Source organism: Sciurus carolinensis, chromosome 12, assembly GCF_902686445.1.
Source record: "Sciurus carolinensis chromosome 12, mSciCar1.2, whole genome shotgun sequence".
In the NCBI taxonomy this organism is placed as follows: Eukaryota; Metazoa; Chordata; class Mammalia; order Rodentia; family Sciuridae; genus Sciurus; species Sciurus carolinensis.
In genome coordinates this window covers 107,166,112-107,188,358 of record NC_062224.1, presented here as the reverse complement: position 1 = coordinate 107,188,358, position 22,247 = coordinate 107,166,112, and the positions used below count along the sequence as shown (strand labels likewise).

Sequence of the window (22,247 nt, the reverse complement as noted above, 5' to 3'; positions counted from 1 at the left end):
AGAGAAGCGTGACAAGACACAAGCAACCAAGGTCTGGGGTGGGGGCCCAGCTGAAATGGAGAGTGGGTCTAGATCAAAGGGCAATAGTACACCGTCTGAATTAAAAGAGCCATTTCACTTTTAAGAACATCACAGACACATAGAGGAAACTTTAAGCAAACAACTTATTCATGTGGTGATCTCACCTGACCTACATAATAGACAAGTTCAGATCTGTGAGGTTTACCTGCTACATCAGGTCAAGATTTGTGTGGACAACTTCGTACAGAAAGCAGAGTCGGCACATCCAAACAATGCCATCCTCTGAACAGATCGCGGGGCTAATTCATGATACACTCATCGAAAGCAGATGCGACCCTTTAGAAAACAATAACTTCAAGTTCAAATTCAAAATCTGAAGACTATGGCTTTAATCCTGCCCTCTGGGTTGTCAAGACAAAAAGTCTTAGAGTTCTGGGAAACAGAAAAAGCTCAATCCTATATCTTATAATAATGACATCTTATGCATTCAAAAGCTAGTGAATTCACTATCTCCTTTTATATATATTAACTTATTTAATCATAAACAGCCTGGGAGTCAGGGTACATTACTGGTTACTACAGACAAGGACGAAGGCACTAAGATGTTCAATCTGCCCACAGCCATCATCTGCACACTGGTGGTGTGACCTCACCTCAGAGCTCAGTCAGTCATTCAGCAGATACGGGGGATGCCTGCAGGAACCTGGAGACACCAAAGGACTGGCAGCACACGCCCACCTGCATGGAGTCTACGCTTTAGCGGAAAGATGGGCATTGAACAAGGAACCACAAACAAACGAGAGGGAAACAGTGCTACAGACGTTCAGGGTGGCTTCAGCCTATGAAACAGCTATGGTGCCAGGTCTGTGGTCAGATTAGTATGAACTGTCAAGGTCAAATACGCAAGACCGCATATTTAGGAGAAAACACAAGCTAGGAAGAGCCAGCATTTCTGATATTACATATATTTTATAAGTTTAGTGATTATTTTTCAAGCCCAAACAGGTTCTCACAAATAATGTTTCCAATATGTTAACCAATTGACAAGAAAAAAAAATTACCCAGGCTTTAAAGTTCAGTGAAATTAATTATACATTCATGTCATCATCTTCATTTAAAAAAAAAATAAAATACATAAATCCTGGTTCTGCTCAGGAAAACATGAGAGTCCTGGTCATTTTAATTACAAGATAGCTCTTTTGCATAGATAATTCTGTGATCAATGGATAAACGTCATCCTACAGAATAAGGTTTGGAAGAAGTGACTTCCCCGCATTCTTGAGAGAGTGTGATCTAGCCGGAAGGAGCCCAGATTTGAGCATGAGACCAGCAGGGCCTGGGCACCATCCCTGACGCTCACTACGCCTCATTAAGCAGATTTCTCAGCTTCTGCACGTCTGATTTCTTCATCTGTAAAATGCGATCAAATGGTTCATGCCTCAGAGAGTCCTTCTGAAGGTTAAAGGAGATCATGCCCACCAAGCGCTTAGCATATTAGTACTGATATGTAGTTTACATATCAAGTAGTTTACATCGTAAAAGAAACAGAAAAAGAAGAAAGGGCGAATGGATGGTGTGCAGGTGAGGTGCTCGAAATGTGCCTGGAACCCTGGCTCCCAGGGTCACCTGATGATGCTGAAGTCGGTGGAGTGGGAGGGGCTATAAAAGCCCCACGTGCAGAGCCCTCGAGGGAGAGCAGAGGGCAGATGCGACAGGCGGCAAGTAATGAGCGGGGAGAGAACGTGGGTGCCGATGGCTAAAGCCACACTCTACCTTGGGCCTTTTTTCATTCCTCCTGAGCAGCACTGAACACTGTCAGTGGAGACCAGAGACAGTTCACAGCAATACCGGTCTCCACTCCCTCGTCCTCCTCCAGGGCAGGTGCAGCCTCCAGTATGGCCAATCCAGGGTTAGAGGTCACAGAAGAGAACAGCCACAAGGCCCAAGGGACCTGGAAAGCCTCCACAGTGGTGGTTTTCGAGTACTTACACCTCCAGACCTCTTCTTAAAAGAGAAGGGCTGGGGCTGGGGCTGGGGATGAGCGGCACGGCGCTTGCCTAGCACATGCAAGGCACTGGGTTCGAGTCTCAGCACCACATATAAATAAATAAAATAAAGGTTCATTGCCAACTAAAAAATATTTTTAAAAGAGAGAGAGAGAGAGAGAGAGAGAGAGAGAGAAGGATGAAAAAATACAAAGCAAAGCTGTGCAGCTTCTCTGGCCTCGGCGAAGACATGGTCCCAGGGCCAGGCAGCTCCTGTCTACACCTGCCCACTGCATCCCTCTGTGGCTCCTGACCCCTGATCCGAGAGCCACCAGCAACATCCTTCCCCCTAATTCTAGAGCCGTGGAAATGGAAAGCCCAGAGTGAAGGGACTTGCCCAGAGTGGCAAAGAGGGGCCAAGCTGAGCTAGAACAAGCCAGTGTCCTGACGGCCACTCAGGTCCCCGTCACCAACACACAATTTCTTTTTGACTCACACACGAAAAAGATCAAAAAGGAAATAAACTGAGTATGGAAAGAAGGAGCTTCATCACAGCAAAAGCCATAAAACTGGGAGGCTGGCAAGCAGGTCTGGCCCTGACCACTGAGCTCTACTGCATCTGCACTTGACCAAACCCAGGCTCCATCTATGGCTGACTAGAGCTACCAAACAGTTTTTTGAACATTAAAACAAATTCAGCCAAAAAATAATAAAGACTTCACCGTGAACGCCTAACAGATCCGCACTCACAACCACATTGCATATGCATGCGCAGAATCACACTTTGGAGGAAGTCAAAGCCACGTTAATGAGACCGTGGGGGAATGAAAAAAGGGAGTGAAGAGCCAGAAAAGCCAACTACAGTGACTAATGGATGATTTACAGTCCCCTGATGCCAGGCACGATTTAGTGTCCTGCCCACAGAAGCCCAGCGTAGACTATCGGGTTGTGCTTTGAAAGCGTCTGCGTTTGAAAATCAAAGGTCAAGTGCAGCCCTCCCTCTTAGGCTTGTGTGCGGCGTTCAAGGTTCACATCAGCATGTGTAAATTATTTCCTAGAGTATCGTACCATTCCTCTGTTCGAGACACCAGTACACAGTTAAAGTTCTCAAAATTCAGTTTCACACTGGGCCTGAGTTGACAGCCATCAACCCAGAAGACTGGCAGAAACCCTGTGGCCCAGAAGCCACGAAAGCCACAACCTGCTGCTGCATTTTCGCCTGTTCGGTCATAAAAGGAGCATGTACAGCAGCCAGAGGCCAACCAGCCAGCAGAGCCGCACAGACTCTCTCTGGCCTTAGCCTCACCTGAAGCATGTTCCCAAAGCAAGCCTCACCTCCTCCAGCCTGAACACGGATCCCACGTGCGGCCGGATGCGCCCTTGCTGCAGGTACTGGAGTGCCGACGACAGGCTCCTGTAGAAGACGGGGAAGTCCTGCTCCCGGTACCGACCCCAGTACAGGCCCATGGCAGAGATGTTCTTCAGGAGCAGCAGGTTAGCTGGTACAGAGGCAATATTTCCTCCAGCAAACCCCAGCACCACCATCCTGCCCTCCCACGCCAGGCTGAGGGGCAAGAAAAGAACCGTGAGATACAATGGTTATCTGTCCCCATTAGGATGACTACTATGAAAAAAATAACAGCAAATAGCACGTGTGGGAAGAATGTGGAGAAACCCAAGCCCTCACACACAATTGGTGGGATTATAAAATAGGTAAATGCTGCAGATAACAGTATGAAGTTTCTTTAAAAATAGGTTCAGCAGTTCCACTTCTGGTATAAAAAATTAAAAGCAGGGTCTTTTTTGGGGGAGGGGGTACTGGGGATTAAAGTCAGGTGTGCTTAACCACTGAACCACATCCCCAGTCCTTTTTTTATATTAGAGACAGGGTCTCACTAAGTTGCTGAGGCTGGTTTTGAACTTGAAATCCTCCTGCCTCAGCCTCCCCAGCCACTAGGATTACAGGCACTCAGAAAAAGCAGGGTCTTGAAGAGATATCTGCACACCTACAATCATAGCAGCACTATTCACAATTGCCAAGACACAGAAACAAGCTGAGTATTATCCCTCAACTGGTGAATGGATGAAGAAAATTTGGATATACATATAATGGAATGTTATTCAGCCTTCAAAAGGAAGGAAACCCTATCACATGTGTAACTTGAATATCCTCTAGGACATTATGCGAGTGAAATAAGCCAGACACAAAAAGACAAATACTACATGATTTCATTTACATGAGGTACCTGAAGTAATCAAATTCATAGAAACAGAAAGTAGAATTGGGTAACCAGGGTCCGGGAGAGGGGGAACGTGGGGAGTTGTTTAATGGGTGTAAAGTTTCAGATTCGACTCATGAAAAGTTTCAGAGATCCACTGCAGAACAGTAAGAATGTTCTTAGCAATTGAACTGCATTTGGAAAAGAGGTTAAGATGGGCAGATGTTATATGTTCTCCACCACAATAAAAAAGGAGAATTAACACTGTTATTAATTCACAGAGACAGAATATAGAAGAAAAGTCACCAGGGGATGTGGGCAAGGGGAAGAGGCAGGGCTTACTTAATGGGTACAGAGCTTGTGGCGGGAGGTTACAAACACTGCACACACATATTTAATGGCACTGAACTGTATACTTAGAAATGGTTAAAATGCTAAATATTACATTATGTATAATTTGTCACATTTTTTTAAAAAGCAACTTGTATCAAACCCACGGCTGGGAACTTCTGTTGAACTCACACACTTGGAGACATGAACCCTCCTTTACCATTTGGATTCCTCAGGAGAAAAACTTTTAAATAAGCCATGAGCAAGGTATTAGGGGAATGGAACTAGCCAGTTTTATAAGGGTCCCACTTTAGAATCAAGACTGTCTGTTTAACCTCCTCAACTAGTTTGCAGGAGGAAATTGGGCAGAAACAAACGTCCTTCCACAGGTTATACTTCAAGATAAGGTGAAGATTTTAAACTTAGAATCAGGAATAAGGAGGACACTGAAATGAAGGATCACTGCTTTACACAAAGACTAGCTTTAGGACATTAGGTGCTTCTTTGAAGAATTCTAAATAATTCACAAGTTTTCTACTGTCCATGACAGAAAGTGTCATGCAGTGTATATATGCTGACAAGGGGCCCCTGAAAACAACTTCCGTAAATATCTTTGATATAAAATGTTTGCTTTTCTTCTTCAGAAGGGAAAGAGAAGCTATTGTCAAAACACAATTATCTGCTCTTTTTTCCAGCTGGAACCATGGAGGTTGCCGAAGAGAAGAAAAAGAAAGTTCCTGCTGTGCCAGAAACCCCTAAGAAAAAGCGAAGGAATTATGCAGAGCAGAAGGTAAAGGGCCTGAGGAAGAAGTTTGCCCAAAAGGTGCTTCAAAAGGCAATGAGGTGGGAGGGGTGGGGGGGAAGGGAAAAAAATAACAGAATGAATCAAACAACATTACCCTATGTAAATTTATGATTACACAAATGGTATGCCTTTACTCCAGTACAAACAGAAACAACATGTATCCCATTTGTTTACAATAAAAAAAAAAAAAGGCAATGAGGAAGCTTATCTATGAAAAAGCCAAGCATTCCACAAGGAATATAGGCAGATGTACAGGACGGAGATTCGAATGGCTAGGATGGCAAGAAAAGCTGGCAACTTCTATGTACCTGCAGAACCCAAACTGGCATTTGTCATCAGGATCAGGGGTATCAATGGTGTGAGCCCAAAGGTACGTAAGGTGTTACAACTTCTTTGCCTTCGCCAGATCTTCAACAGCACCTTTGTTAAGCTCAACAAGGCTTCAATTAACATGCTGAGGATCGTGGAACCATATATGGCATGGGTACCCAAACCTGAAGTCAGTGAATGAACTAATCTACAAGCGTGGCTATGGCAAAATCAATAAGAAACGAACTGCCTTGAGAGAAGACTCGCTGATTGCACAATCTCTTGGTAAATATGGCATCGTCTGCATGGAGGATCTGATTCATGAGATCTACACTGTTGGAAAACACTTCAAAGAGGCAAATAACTTCCTGCGACCCTTCAAATTATCTTCTCCAAGAGGTGGAATGAAGAAAAAGACCACCTATTTTGTAGAAGGTGGAGATGCTGGCAACAGGGAAGACCAGATCAACAGACTTATTAGAAGAATGAACTAAGGTATCTACCATCATATTTTTGTAATCTGGTCAGTTAATAAAACAGTACCTGCTCTCAAAAAAAAAAAAAAAAAAAGACAATTATCCAAGGCTGGGATGTGGTTCAGTGGTAGAGCGTTTACCTAGCACATGTGAGGCACTGGGTTCAACCCTCAGCCCCACATAAAAATAAATAAAATAAAGTTATTGTATTCATTTACAACTAAAAATATATTTTAAAAAAAAGCACAATATCCAAAGCAGGGCACAGAGGTACATACCTATAATCCCCGTGACTCAGGAGGCTGAGACAGGAGGATCACAGGTTTGATACCAACCTGGGCAACTTAGCAAGACCCTGTCTCAAAACTTAAAAAATAAGAAGGGCTGTGGTATAGCTTAGTAGCAGAGTACCTTGGTTCAATCCCCAGTACTAAACAAGCACCCACGATTATCCAGAAGGCAAAAGGGAAAAGAAGAGTGAGCTTCTTTGGTCCAGACTCTTCCTTTGCTTCCTCTCTAAACATAGTGCCAGGCACCTGCAGTGATTATCAAAATGTGCACTGCCCACCTCTCCCTCTGCAGGCAGATTAATCTCTCCGCTTCCGTTTTTCTGCTTTAAACTGAGATAAGCCACAACATGAGCTTTCCAGGATGACATGAGAAATAAAACCAATACTCAGAATACTCCAGAAGCCCTGGCTGAAAACACAATGAGAACTGGGATGCTATACAACAGACTTTGCCCCGCTAAGTCTCCAGTGATACTTTTCATAAATCAAGGAAATACAGTGGGGCTGCTTCAGAAACCTTCAGAAGGGCCTGCACCTTGGAGCACCGTGACCGGCGAAGGGAAGTGGCGCCCAGCAAGGCTAACAGCCAACCAAGGCCTCCTCCAGATCCTCCACATCCGTGTATACGAAGTCGTCAGGGGGCCCACGGGGCTGAATCTCACACGTCTAACTTCTAAAGCACTTGGTGTTGCCAACTGGAGAGTCTAGTCATTTCTTGGATATTTTCCAGTTGGGTATTTTGTTTTTTGCTATATTTAAGATCTCCTGATTTTCTCTGCTTCTACTCCCTGTCACCCACTCACGCAGCTATTCTGGTTGATGCTGGCGCCTGACGGGAGAAGCGAGCAGCAAAGACAAGAGAGAAGCAAGGCTGGGGGACAGTGCGGAAGGGTCAGCCCTGGGCTGCTCTGGGCCGCTCTGGGCCGACCAGTGCACACACCTGCGGAGAGCCTCCAGGAAGACCTCTCCTCCCACCATGTCGATGGCCACGTTCACCCCGCCGCTGCCCGCCAGCCGCCTCACCGCCTCCTTCAGGCCGCCCTGGCTGTAGTTCACGCTGGCCTGCGCGCCCCTCTGCACCGCCAGCTGGCACTTGTGGTCACTTCCAGCCGCAGCTATTACCTGCACAAAGAACACAGGTTGCCACGTCCAGAGCATACTCCAAAAGGAGGGCACCCCATCTACCCAGCCTCCAGTCAAGGCGCTACTCCCAAGCATGGGCCTCGATCCCCCATGAGGCCCAACAAACGCATCACCCCATCCGCCCCTCCATGCCCCACTGGCCATGAGGTCCACAGTTCTAGGAAATCTGGAACCCCAGTGGTTCTAGCTGAGAGACAATTCTAAAGACACTCCAAAAGTTTTCTCCAACTACAAATGAAAGCCACCATTTACTGAGCACCCACCATGAGTCAAGGAGTAAGGATACAAGCTGGACACCAAGTTCAGTCAAAAAAGCAAGGTACAACAGGGTGCTAGGGAGGGACAGAGGCTCCAGACATAAAAATAAGAGGTCTCCAATCTAGACCCAGATCAGGAAAGGCTTCCCAGAGGGTAAACCATGATTTGGTGGAAAGATCCTGAAGTCAGAAAAGAACTTGGTTCAAATCCTGGCTTTGCCACTTCCTAGCCATGTCACCTGGGGCAAATTACTTAGTAAGAACTAACACATTGTGTCACCATTTGTCAAGCACCACTCCAATGTTTAACATAAATTAATAGCTCATTTAATCATAGTACTGTTAATATCCCTGTTGCAGATGAAGAGACCCAGGCAAAAGAAGTGAAGTGACTTGTCTGAGGAAGGTCACACAGCTAGCAGGAGGCAGAGCTGAGATCCGAGCCCAGGGAACCCATCTCCAGAGTCTACACATCTAACCTGTGCAGCCTGTCTGCTTCTCTAGGTCTCAGTTGCTGCATGGATTTAAAAAAAAAAAAAAAGACTTATTTTTTTAAATTAAAAGGAACATTGCACATAAGGCACTCAGAAAGCAAAGTGTGAGAAAAATCGCATCTATTGTTACATGTATGCAACCACTTATTCTAAGCCTCAGAAGAACTTTACGGAGGAAGTATAATCAGTTCACTCTGTGGGCAGACACAGGGACTCAGGGAGGTTAAGCACTCAAGCTGGTCATCCAGGAAGAAGATGGCAGAACAATTCAAACCCGGTGCTGCCTTTCTTCAAAGCCCATGCTGTCCTACTCCATCATCCTAGGAGAACACAGTGCCTAAGGCCCAACATGGATGGCAAAGATGGCTAGGGGCCCTCTGCAGGGAATTCTGGGGTTGGAAGACTCCACAAGAGCTGCAAATAGTCAAGCATCAGCTATGGTGCCTCATCAATGAGCGATGCCACCAGGCTGAGCACTGCACCCCAAGTGACACTCAGGACCTGCACACACACCCCAAGAATATCATTGCCCTTAAAGAATTCCAAACTCACCTGTAACTATTTGCAACTGGAAGGAACTCTCAAATGCTTCCTGGTGGATTCCTCAAAATAGCACAGTTCACTGGGGCTATTTGCACATGGGCCACAATGGGCAGATACTAGACTAGAGTCAGCACCTGATTTCCATCCCAAGACTCTCATTGAGACTCCGTGAGACCTGCACTGAATTCTTTTCTCTCCTGGTGGCTCATTCTCTTGATCTGTGAAACTGGGATAATAAACACTTACATTACCTATCTCCCTGGGGTTTGCAAGGGTCAAGGGTAAGATAATTGCTGTGGAGGCACTTTAAGTGCATATGCCTTGCTGTGGATGGAAGGTGTTATCAAAGCAACCTCTTCCAAGCAGGTGGTATGATAACACTGCTTTTACTTTTGTTTTTGCTTACTTCTGTTTAAAACTATTCTTGCTGCAAAAGAAAATATAGCTCAGATTAATTTTAACGTCTGAATTAAAGCACATTTTTCTATTTAATCTCTCAGAACTATTTGAAACAAATGGTACAATTTTATCTTCCTAGAAATGTTAATCATCAATGACTCTAGAAAATGAGACCAATTATGGTCTCTCCCCTAAGAGGAGCTAAACACTCTTCATGCTAACATGAGATGTGTTAACATTCCAAGAAGAGCCTCCTAGTCTCTAAGGATTGTTCTCCAGACTCACATGATTTTCCCAAAAGGAACCTCATAGGAAAGGACAGATACTACCTAAAGAAATGCCAGGCCAATCCAATCATCTCCAAACCTGTCTACCTAGCTGCTACCTCAATATTCCAATCACATGCTCCACGGGAACCTTGCACTCTGCGTATCCACACTGAACTCCCTGTTTCCTCCAGTGTTCTCAATCCCTCTTGTGGCAACTCCACAAGCTAACCTAGTTGGCTCCTTCCCACTCAAGGACTAATAATATTTCTTATTAGACATTCATTAGGATTCATTTTTAAGAGATTCTTACTGACAGACCACACCTTCCAATAGGCACACTGCATAGGTAATTCTCAATATTCCCACAAATCCATGAGGAAAGCATTATTATACAAAAGAGGAAACGGATGCTAGTAAGAGCTAGAATGAGAACTTCCAGGGGGCCACCTTTAAAGTCTTCGTTCCTTTGAATAGTCAGTTGCTCTCTAGTTACCAATCTGTTTTTTTCCCACTTGCGTACTGCTCACTTCATGACCTCCACTGCCTGGATTATTCCAGGAGCCCACCCTGCTCCCTGCCTCCATTACCTCTGACCTTGCCCCATCCCTCCTCACCATGGTTACCAAGTAAGCTGTTTGAAATGCAAAGATGATCATGTTGCTTTCTTACCTGAAATTGTCAATAGCCTCTGACAACTTCCAATAAATGTTCAAAGTTTTCAGTTCCATGCCAGCTCATGACCTTGTCTCTGCCCACCTCACTAGAGTCCCTTCCACCATTCCACCAAAGTCCTTAGTTCCAGAGATGCCATTTGCAATTCCCTAAAATGCATGGTGCCAGTTCCTACTTCTTGGTCTTCTACAAATGTCCCCCACCCTAGAATAAAGCTATTCCTCCCTTCCTCCTCTAAACAACTGCAGCCAGTCCTTGGGAAGTTGTCTTAAATGTCTCCCTTCTCCAAGAAGTCCTCCTTCTCTGAAACCCACAGCCCCAAAGAGATGCCCCTATGGAGACTGATTCCTTCTTTCATTCTTTTCTCTATCCATTCAATGTTCACTCATTCAAGAAATAGTTCTTGTCATTCATTCAAAAAACGGTTCTTGAATGCCTACTAAGTTCCAGGCACCATGCGAGGTGTTGGTTGGGACTACTGTAATGAACCACGTGGACACTTCCCTGTCTTCACCGGGTTACAGTGCAGTAGGAAGAGACATTCATCCAATAATGACATGAGGAAAGATAACCATGCAGTGAGGTGTGTATGAAGAAAGAGAAGTGCAGGGTGTAGTGAGATCACATACAAACAGTGAGGACAGGAGAGTGACCTAGCCTGAGGATAGAGAATATGACAAGATAACATAGGAACTAAGACCTGAATTGCAGGGGGAGGGAGTTCAGAGAATTACAGGTGGACAACATAGCATCTGTGAGGCAGCCCTGGCCAAGTTCCAGTAACTGAAAGGACAAGCAACGTACCTCTAGGCCTGCTCACCAGTCTGTAAGCACAGAGATGGCAAGAGCTCGCTCCCAGTTACTTTACTTCCTCAGTGCGCTGCACATGGTTTTTAATAAGTTAAGGAATATTCCCCATGTCAGAAAACTAGCGGTAGGTGTTCTTAAGAGTGGAGATTCCAACATACCTTGGCCTGAAGAACATTTGTTGCCACATCTATCACTGCAAGGCCCGTAGCTCCAGCTGCTGCTGTCACTAAAACAGTTTCTCTGTGCCCAAGAAAGATGGATGTTACTACAGACACCTTCAAGATGCGCCCCATAATGACATCGGGAACATTTTAGAACTCAACATTTTAAAGCAAGAATGTTAAGAGAGCATTTCATTCCAACCTTCCCGTACATCTGTTCCCCAGCCTTGAGGGGTGGGCTGTGTATGTGACTTTTAGATCAGTGCTCATCTGACCCAGGTCTGAAGATTCCCCAGGAAAAGATTCCCCTGCCTCCCTCGGTAGCCTCCCCTACTCACGTCAGTGGCGGCTGCTCATTTGAGCAACCACTCCGACATATGCTTCAGAGACGTTGCCCTAAAATCATTCTCATACTAAACACTGACATGATGATGGTCATGTCATGCCACTCACCTGAACCCACCACTCAGGAGCAATTCTGAGGGTCAGCTCTCTGAAAAGATCAAGAGCTGTTTCCCAGGTAACACCGGAAACTTCAGCACCTGAGTTTAAAATACTCCACTTGGCACAGCCAACCGAGCCTTACATGCCACAGGCCCCCACTAAACCCACGTGAAGTGAGTTTAAACAGACCAACTCTCCAAACTCTAAGGGTTTCTATGAGGCGCTCCCCAGAGCACTCAGGTTTGAGCGAGCTATGCTGCCACTCGCACGCTGTCTGCCATTCCCTCTCTGAACAATGCCCTCACAGTCACCAGAGCAGCCTCCAGGGTTACCGCCTTTAGGCTTTTCCTCAGCCAAAATGAACATGAGCTGAAGAAAGGGGGAAGAAGGGAAAGGGAGAGGAAAGGAGAGGAGAGACGGAGAGGGAAAGGGAGGGAAGGAGAGGGATGGGAAGAGAAGGGACTGGGGAAGGTCTCATTGGGCACGTCTAAGATCAGGAAAGGGTACCATCCAGTCCCCTATTGCCACTCAGTCCTTACCCAGGCTTGGTCTGAGCCCGATGCTCTAGAGCCAGAATAGCAGTGCCATAAGATACAGGTAGGGTAGCAGCTTCTTGTAAGGAGACCTTTTCCGGAACCTGCCACAGGGTCTATAGAAAGAGATAACGACAGCTTAGGGATTAAGCAGAGGTACCTGCAAAGGCCATTCAGGAAAGACTATGGTTGAGTGACTAATTTGAAATGCAAAACAAATGGCTATCACCAAGCCCAGTGGAAGTCAAGGCAGAGCAAGCACGGCAGAGCTCAGGACTTGGGTGCAACAGACTTCAAAACCTTAATGCTGGCATCCGACTCAAGAAAGAACCGATTCATGGAGAACAGACCACGAATCACTGTACTGTAACAGGTGAATTGTACGGTATGTAAATTTCACCTCAATAAAGCCATGGCAGCGGAATCGTGTACTGTGCACCACTCGGGGGCACCGTCCACATCTTGCTCAACCACACAAGCCACAGTGGCTGGCGGCATTCCCAGGGCTATCTCTTTCATAAGCCTTATGTGGGGAAGAAGCCCATTACATCCAGCTCAATGCACCCAACCAGTTTTTCTACCAAAACTACCTAACTATGTTCCAACTGGACTGCCAGCCAATTGCTTAGGCACTCCAGAAACAAAGTGCCCTTCTTCATTAAAGCACTCTACACAAACAAAGCTCTGTGCACGGGTAGGCACACCAATGAAGAGAGGGGATTTAGCATTTGGGGAAAAAAATAAAGAAGTACTTGGCTGAGAAACAAGGAAAGACCAAACAAATGCAAAGAAATGGAGAGTGAGGAGGCTGAGGAAGAGGGAAAGGTAGAAATTAAAGGAAACAAAGGAGGAGAGCCTCCAAGCACTGGTCTTGAGGGAGGGCTACCTTCTGGTCAGTGATGCATTCTTCAGCCATTCCATTAAAGCTACTCACACCAATGACTCGATCTCCCTGAAGGGAAAACAACAGATATGTTCAAACGTGCGGCCTTAAACTCGCCTCTTCCTGAATTAATCAACGTACAAAAGAAAATGCACATCTCTGGCCCACAAGACTGACCTCCCTATCTAGTCGCAGTTAATGTTCAGCAAATAAACAGCGATTCTCTCAACACTGCCACCCGGTTGCCAAGCCAATCTGAGCACACTTTAGACAACAATGGGGTAGTGAAAGGAAAGGGTTGATATGAATTAGAATCCCAGTGTGAACTTCTTTCATGTGAGACTCAAACCTGAGAATTCATAATGAGTTTAATGAAGTCAGAAACTTCCACTGGATTCCTTCCCCTGAGCCCAGAACTTTCCATGTTTTCCTTTGGTGTCTGTGACAAAGGCCAGTAGAAGAAGCAAGATCTTTGGGGCACAAATTAAGTTAGAAGCAAGATCTTTGGGGCACAAATTAAGTTAGAAGCAAGATCTTTGGGGCACATGTCTCCTAGCTACACACACAGTCGATTCTCTAGATTTCACCTCATTTACCTCTTTCACTGAGCTGACATCTGTGCCCGTCTCCAGAACCGTCCCAGAAAACTCCATTCCTTTAAAACATTGTTTAAAGATCAGGTTATCTGTAAAACCTAGCACTGCGGCAATGAGAAAACCCGGATTAACAGGCCATCCATCCGTTTGCTGGAACTGGTAAGGTTTGAAGCACCAATACTGCTTACCCAGCAGTGGGTAAAGCATAGGAAAGTGAGCGTAGGATTTCAACCTGGAAATCTGTGACAGTCCCATTTTTAACCTTGACGTGTGAAGCACAGAGTATCACAGGTGCACAGGAACTTTTGACCCTGGGGCCTTAGGCTCCAATAGCTCCCCAGTTACCTCGTTTATCAGATCTTGTTTACCTAAGTCCCCTTGGCTGGTGTGAGGTCCTCAAGGACATTAACTGTTTATTCAGACAGTACTGGCTCAAGTGGATGAATTAGTGTTGTCTGCCCTTTTTTCTTCCACCTCTGATATTTCTGAATTAAATGATCATGCATTCCTGCCAGGTAATAACTCAATTGTATATGGCATCTTTCCCCCATCCAGTATTGCGGCAAATAGAAACTGAAGGAAATGGTTCTAAATGTTAAGGCAAAACCAAACACCTCAGACCAAAACATGGCAACTACTTTGTAATCACTGGACTCTTAATAATATGTATCCACATAAGGTATAATGTAAACATGCTAAGCTCTACCTGTATCTCTTTAAAGCAACTTGAATAACAAAGATCAGTCATTGTCCACATATTCAGGATCTAGAAGTAATGAGATTGGGAATCATGAAAATCAGACACTGGGCCACTAAGAAGTGTAGACTGTCTTCTTTTTGATTCTCTGGCATTAGGTTTCACTGGGCACGTGCTTGTGAGGTTCAAAGTCTTAGCTGCAAACAGATGCTTGTGATCATTCAGTGAAAAAACAACACTGAGGCACTATGAAGAAAGGAACGAGAATGATTCTCATGAGCAGAGTTCTGGCAAATATGATGTGTGAACATTCATTTGTTCATTTATTCATTTTAAAGTGTTTACTGAGCATCTACTATGAGCCAGGTACAATGCTAAGGGACAATGTTGAGCAAGACAGGCATGGAAACTGCCCTCGTGAGGCTCATACTCCACTCATTTCAACAATGATGCTGACTTATCCAACAGAACCCTCGCCAAGGGCAGGCAAACACCATGAGGGCAACGTCCGGACAGATGCATGGGGTTCTGAAAACCCTCACGATCTTTTCTTGAAGCCACAATCACGTAGTCCCCCATACTCACCAGGTGTGAAGGGAAGATGGGGCCTCTCCTGATATTGGCCACGACAGACCAAAATGTCAGCAAAGTTAACGCCACAGAAATGGACATCAACCCTGACCTGCGAAGGAACAGAGCAGCAAAACAGAGCAGGACACATTCTGGAGACAAAGTTCATTTGATTATTCAAACGGATTTACTGAAGGAATGAAAGCTGTATGCAGGTGGTGAGCTAAGAGCCAGAGTACAATCGTGAGGTCAAATGGACAAAGTGTCTGCCTTCATGGAGCTAAAAGTATACTAAGAAGACATGAGAATGATATTGGCCAAATTATATTGTTATATTATGTGCATGTATGAATATGTAACAATAAATCCCACCATTATGGACAACTATAATGCACCAACTTAAAAATATGGGAAAAAAGAAAACATGAACCAAATAATAATGGAGCCATGTGTCAAATTATAACTCAGCCACAAAGTGTTAAAAGATAGGATTATGTGCTGGTCACAGTGGTGCAGGCCTGTAATCCTAGCAACTGGAGCTGGAGAGGCTGAGGCAGGAGGATCACAAGTTCAAAGCCAGTCTCAGCAATAGCACTAAGCAACTCAGTGAGACCCTGTCTCTAAATAAAATACAAAATAGGGCTGGGGATGTGGCTCAGTGGTTGAGTGCCTCTGAGTTCAATCTCGGGTACCCAAAAATAAATAAATTAATTAATTAATTAAATTTAAAAAATAGGGAATATGTGATGCTGAGAAAGCCTATAATGGTAGGATCTGAACTCTTGGGGAAGTCAAGAAAAATTAAGAAAATAATCCTTGAGCTAATTAACAACTAAGAGTTAACTGTTCAAAGCAGGAGAGGAAAAGGTTGGCACAAACAAAAGCAATGTGCAAAGGCCCTGCCTCAGCGACAAAAGAAAAACCAATGAGGGAAGAAAAAGGAAGGGAGAGAAAGGAGCACACCACGCAAAGGCATGAAGGTCTATACCGAGGATTCTGGCCTTCATTCTAGGAGCAATGAAGGACCATAAAATGTTCTAAACAGAAAAATAACATGATAGGCTGCCCTATTGTGTTAGAATCTGGAATCCTGGAAGCTGGCCCACACACACACCCCTCTGTCTTCCATGGCAACCCCATAACTGAGAACTACAGTGAGCCAGTGGTTCTCAAAAGGTGGTTCAGGGCCACCAGCACTGGCATCTGTCAGAAATTCCTATCCTCAAGCCGCACCCCAGACCCACCAAAGCAGAAACTCTGGAGGCAAAGCCCAGCAATCTGTTTTTACAAGCCCTGGTGGTTCCAATGCACCCTGGTGAACTACTGTGGTAGGCAACACATCCCAACAAGGGTTGGGATCGCAGGAGGAAATGAAGGCTGAGACACCAAATCAATATGTATCTGTGTGTTAAATTTAGTACAGAGGTAGCCCTATTGGTGAGAAGGCATTTTTATCTACAAAAAATCATTCATTCAGCAAGCTAAGCATCTGCCACATGCCAAGCACCATCCTACAGTACAGAGATTTAATGATGGATAAAAATAACATAATTGCAAGCTCTCATGAGCTAATGCCTTACAATGTAATGTCTGGTCAAATAGAACAAAGGAACCCAGCCCTCAGCCTGCACACGCTGGGTGCATGACACGTTAGTTATTGACAAGCATCCTGCACACAGGCTCCTCAAAGCCACTCCACATTGATCTACGACTGAGTCAAGGAGGAGCTCTCTCAGCATGAGAATCCCAGGAAGCAGGCTGGCTGCCATCTCTGGTTCCCCCAATAATCCATTTAGCCCCAGGCTCCACCTCAGAGACACTTAGCCCTGCAGCTGCCTTTCTCCCTCTCACCAGTGGTCCCCTGACACTGAGGCTCAGCGCCGGCTTCCCTCCTGCAGGTTCTCATGCGCCACACCAGTAATATTACGTCACCAGAATGGCCAACAGGCAAGGCCAAAGTGATTTCCACATTTCAGTGACACTGCCCTCAACCCTTGACTAATCCCACTCCAAATTGCTGCAGTGCACCAGAGGAGGGCACGAGGGTTTGGGGGAGACGGAGGGCAGATCATTTGACACTGACACGGGAAGGACGGGAGGGGCTCCATTTTTCTGTTATAGCAGGAACTCGCGGGTGGCTGTGCAGTCACGTGCGAATCAGTTTTCTGTTTCTAAGGAAACAGATTGGAATCTTCGGAAAGAGGCCCACAGTGTGTTCTGGGAACACTCTTCCTTGGCGCTTCTGACCCTTTGGTGAACCTGGCAAGGGCTTGACCTTCCAGCCCTGGGACCAAGTGGCGCTGCAGTCCCTCGGTCGCCCCCTGGCTTTGGGCACTGGGAACCTGACTCAGGCAGGACGCCTGCGGTGTGTCGCGGGGTCGGGGACTGGCCGGCCACCCTACCTCGTGCGGTCGGACAGGGCGACGGGCCACCTCTTCTATGGCCAGGGGCTGCTTCAGCTCGGCGCAGAGCGCGGCGCGGTAGTGCCGGCCACCCTGCCCGGCTCTCCTGCAGCGGGGACAGGGGCTGCTCACTCGGCCGCCCTCGGGCGCACCCGGGGCTGCCTGTGGGGTCAGGGGAGTCAGCACTGCACCTGCAGAGCCACGTTCGAGGGAGGCACCGTCCGCAAGCCAGCGCCGCCATGCCCGCGAGGAGTCGCTGGAGGGAGTGGCCAGAGCGCGGCAGGAAGACCGGACAGCGCCGGCCACGCCCCGGGAGCGGAAGGCGTCGGGACGCGCCCGGCGGCCCCAAGACACAAGGCCAGCAGGCGGCGGCCGCCTGGTCGCGCCGGGCAGCCCCCGCGCCCCAGCGCCCCCGCTTCTCCGCCTTCCCCGGACCTCCCTGGGCTTGGAGCCCGCCGCGGGGAGATGAGCACCACGCGCGCCAGGGTTAGGTCATCGGTGGCGGGGTCAGGTCGTCCGTGGCTGGATTTTCGTAGCGGATTTGGAGAGTTCTTAAACCACCTTGGGCAACCGTTACTGAGCGGTGCTCTGATCCTCTGCACAAAGAAATCCTAAATTCGCAGCTGCGCGCGCTGCCGCAGTTACTGCGATTACTGAGGTTGAAGCAGGAGGACCGCAAATTGGAGGCCGGCCTCAGCAATTTAGCAAGACTCGTTCTCAAAAATAAAATTTTAAAAAAGGGGTGAGGATGTCGCTGAGAGACATAACACTTATGCGTTCAATTCCCAGTATCACGAAAGAAAATAGGAAACCCTAAATTTATAGGTAAAGCCTTTGACGTTTGCATTCGCACACCTGACTGGAGTCCAATTCTTGTTACTAATTTTCTCACACAGGATCAGTTACACTAAAACCAAACGGTTACTAATGATCAGATGTTGAATGAACTTACATCAATCCAAAGAGTACTTGCAATTCAAGTCAAGCTAAAATCTAGAGATTTTCACGTTCCCAAAACCTGTATTATGTCTGCACTTAGTAGATGCCCCATAAATGTCGACTGGACACACTCAGATGTGAATAGGCCCACTCTTGGAGAACTGAAACATAAAAGCATCATCTGTTCAGTATTAAGACTAAGTGGACCTCTCTTAAAACAGTGACCAGGTATTTATATACAAGCAATACATAAAAGGCACATGCTACCACTAGATTATAGCACTTAAAAACAGCATGTCTTTAAAAGATATCTGGTCAAAGGGTATAGATCTCAGGGTCAAGTTCAAATTCAGCTCTCTACTACCTATGTGTATGGTTTGGGCATTGACCCTTGATGACATTTTTTTCCTTTTTTTTTTTTTTTTTTTTTCCTTTTTGGTGCTGGGGATTGAACCCTGTAGTGCTTTACCACTGTACTATATCCCTGACCCTTTTTATTTGGAGACCGGGTGTTGCTAAATTGTTGAGGCTGGCCTTCAACTTAGGATGGAACTTCCCAGGTGGCTAGGATTGCAGGCATGTACCACAGGTCTGGCTACCCTTCATGTTTGTTGATGACCTCAGTTAACTCTTACCATCAAAAGGATGCACTGGGCAGGCATGATTAGGAATGGAATAAAGGGAAAATGGAGAGCACAAATGAATTAGAAATGAATTCCCAAGACTATGGCCTAAAGGTTTTGGGGGCAAGGAATCCAAGAGCAAGTACCCACCTTGGTTATGTAGTTGGGGTTATTTTTATTTTCATAATACTCTCAGAGACTCTCAGAAGTCATTTGAGCTCCCACTTCAGGAGAAAAGAAACAGTGACTAGAAAGTGAGACGAAAAACACTCGAGTTCACAATTCAACATGACAGCTTTCTCGTTTTGTAAACTGTAAATTGTTAAGCACCTAAAATGAAACCAGGGAGTTGAGTTTGTGGCTCAGTGATAGAACCCTTTCCTAGCACCCTGAGGCCTTGGGTTCCATCCACAGCACTGGACAACGAAGAAATCTGGAGTAGGACTGGGGATGTGGCTCAGTGGTAGAGCACTCACCTAGCATGTGTGAGGCACTGAATTCCATCCTCAGCACCACATAAAAGTAAATAAATAAATAAAATAAAGGTATCGTGTCCATCCACAATTAAAAAATATATTTAGGAAAAAGAAATCTGGGATAGTAGAGAAATAATAACACTGTCAAATCAAAATGAACATCCTTGAGCTGGGGTGTAGCTTAGTGGCAGAGCACTTGCCTAGCATGTGTGAGGCCCAGAGTTCAGTCCCTAATGCCCAACATTCTGGTTGCCAAACAATGAGCAACAAGAAATCTCAAATTTATGAGCATTGAAACTAGGGTTGATTGTTCTGAGCATGAAATGAGTTATTACATATGGAAAGTATTTTGAGAAATATTTAGATATATTATCTTAATAAGGTATAAAAATAAGATACTAATATAAGGATAAAGCAAGCAATATTTAATTGAGCTCCTTTACGGCAGCAACCACTTCTTAATCTCCTGTATGTTTATAGTATTTGCATAATACTGGACACTGTTAGGCATCTAGTAGACATTATCTAATGAAGTGTTGAATGAGTTCAGTTATCTGATATTAATTTTCCAGATAATTGGAAGTATCTTTAAGCATCAAGTCTTTTGTTTTTAATTAAATGTTTTTATGGAAAATTTTTCTGTTTTGAATTTCAGAATACACTCGTCTTTCTCAGGGAACATGTAAATCAATAAGTGTGGAGAAAATCTATCAATACTGCATTCTATGTTTAAGAAAATATCTGAAAAAAATTCCTTTAAGAAGAATTTTGAAGGGAGATGAAAGTGTTTTAGGTAATTGAGGTGATTTAAGCATTTATATGCAAAATAAATTTCACAGTTTCAAAGAGCTGTCCAAGGTAAGCGACAAGGTATTTCATGTAGTTGCTATAGTAGCAAAAGAAATATTTAGCCTATCCATCAAAGTGCTGCCACCACACCTTACTGTCTACTTTTGGCTATTGTTCCTGGTTATTTGTTTTTACTGAGGGATGAACTGGACAGTGGAGACAGAAAGAATAAATTTTGAGTTCTGGAGGAAACTAAGGTCAAGCAGCTATCTCTGAACTGATCAGTTCTCTGGAAAGGAAAAAAGTAAAAAAAGGATCAATAGCCACACTGCAAACCAGCTCGAGGGCTCATTAAGGAAGTAAAAGAGTAACAGATGACTCTTCCTTCTGGTACAACTCACAGGAAGAGATAATATTTAACATCCAGAAGCTGCTGGAGGGCCGAGGGTGGAGAAGCCAGCCAAAGCTGAATATGCAAACAGCTATGTTTTCACAGATAGTAGACAAACCATACACAAACAATATAAGCACCATACAGAAATGTACTGAGAATGTGCAAGTATCCTCCACCAGTAGAATCTCAGCTTCTTGAGAAGAGAAGCTATCTCCATAGCTTCCCAGTTCACCACTGAGTCTAGCACACGGCAGGTACTCAGGAGTGGTCAGGAAGGTAGGAAGCAAGGAGCCTACAGACTGTATAGGAGAGGTGCCCACACAAACGGAACTATCCAAAGCCCCAAGTCCAAAAAAGCTGTTAAGCGTTCTTGCACTCACTTCCTTACATACGTTTATAGTTGTTGGGCATAATCTGGTCTTCCTTTGGTCTAATTCAGTATTGCCAGTATAGGCAATATTTTTCAACTTCAGAGATATACTTTAGTCATTGATCTATATAATAATGCATGTTGACCTTCTTCTCTATTCCAGGAACCCTAAGATTTGCTATGTGAGTTATTTGTTCCAACAGGCATGCAATCAGAATTTCTGAGTTGGGATGGATCTTCAAGACAATCTAATCAAAGTGCTTCATTTATTTAAAAAAAGAAAAAGTAGAGGCTGAGAGAGAGAGAGAGAGAGAGGCTAGCCCAAGATCACACTAGTAGATAGTGTGGTGGCAGGAGTGGCATTAGATTAATATTGGACTTTTCTTGTTTTCAGTTCCCTGTTCTTTCTACCATGCTTGTTGGATCTCACTCCTCAGCAGCACACACAAGAAAACTATTTCATGTCTTCATAGTGTTTCATAGATTTCAAATCACTGTCACAAAATTGCTTCATCCTGCTAATGATGAGAGTAGAAATAATTATCATTACAACTAGCACTTATGATTACTTAAAACAAGCCAGGTAGTTACCAACTACTTTTGCATGATTTCATTAATCTTCACAAAGTTCCTATAACTAGGATACTATTTTTTTCACCCTCTTATAGATCAGGAATATTTGCTTAAGGAGGTTCAGTAACTTGCCAGAGGCCACACAGCTAGGAAATGGATCAGTTTAGCATCATCCTAATTGCCTGGTGCCAAAGCTCCTCCAACAGTATCCGGCCTCCCACTGTGCTTCCCTCACAAACGCCCTCTGGAGCAGACAAAGACGCTATTATACAATACATTTTAAGGCCTTGCTTTGCTTGTAGGTTTAAGTTTAATTTTATGGGAATTTTACAGTCACTCATGCCTAGAAAATAGATTAATTCCCTGAAGGAGAGAATGTAGAGAAAGCAGCCTCCAGAGAGGCCCACAGTGAAGGGACAGGGACAGGAAGAGATGCTAGCACATAATTAGGAGCCCCGAACCTATTCCATATAGCCATAAGCCTGAAAGCGCAATGATTTCTCTTAAAGTATATCATGTGAGATTAAAAATGTGATTATGTAAAGTAGTTTTCACATATGCACACGCACACAAATACAATTTTAATGAAACAATATGCTGACTTGGTTGCCTGGTTACCAGTTGTCACTTAAGCAGGTACCAACCAGCATTTGGGGCTAAAATTCTGGCACCCAGATGGAACGATTTGGAAACAGTGGTGACCTGGGAAATGGCTGTGGTGGCCCCTAAAGCTGACCACCAGTATTTGGTGCAGAAAATTATTTTCTACCTTGAA

The 22,247-nt window shown here is 45.1% G+C and overlaps 1 protein-coding gene and 1 pseudogene across 4 annotated transcripts in view; one reads left to right on the top strand and one right to left on the bottom strand.

Moving 5' to 3' along the window:
* Positions 1-17,603, bottom strand: part of LOC124962115 (quinone oxidoreductase-like protein 2) — a 29,840-nt gene extending 12,237 nt beyond the window's left edge. For 3 of the 4 annotated variants that reach the window (XR_007104426.1, XM_047521258.1, XM_047521259.1), the window contains exons 1-9: positions 17,500-17,603; positions 17,309-17,414; positions 14,922-15,018; positions 13,640-13,698; positions 13,047-13,112; positions 12,167-12,276; positions 11,181-11,262; positions 7,376-7,557; positions 3,342-3,570 (exon numbers count right to left, since the gene is read on the bottom strand). Coding sequence is in view for 3 of the 4 variants with exons in the window: in XM_047521258.1 (XP_047377214.1) it covers positions 3,342-3,570; positions 7,376-7,557; positions 11,181-11,262; positions 12,167-12,276; positions 13,047-13,112; positions 13,640-13,698; positions 14,922-15,018; positions 17,309-17,414; positions 17,500-17,549 (981 nt within the window). In the remaining variant the exon portion in view is untranslated. The remainder of the gene's footprint in view (positions 1-3,341; positions 3,571-7,375; positions 7,558-11,180; positions 11,263-12,166; positions 12,277-13,046; positions 13,113-13,639; positions 13,699-14,921; positions 15,019-17,308; positions 17,415-17,499) is intronic. The other variant, XM_047521260.1, reaches the window with a different exon arrangement.
* Positions 5,259-6,239, top strand: LOC124962116 (60S ribosomal protein L7-like; annotated as a pseudogene).
* Positions 17,604-22,247: the final 4,644 nt, after the last annotated feature.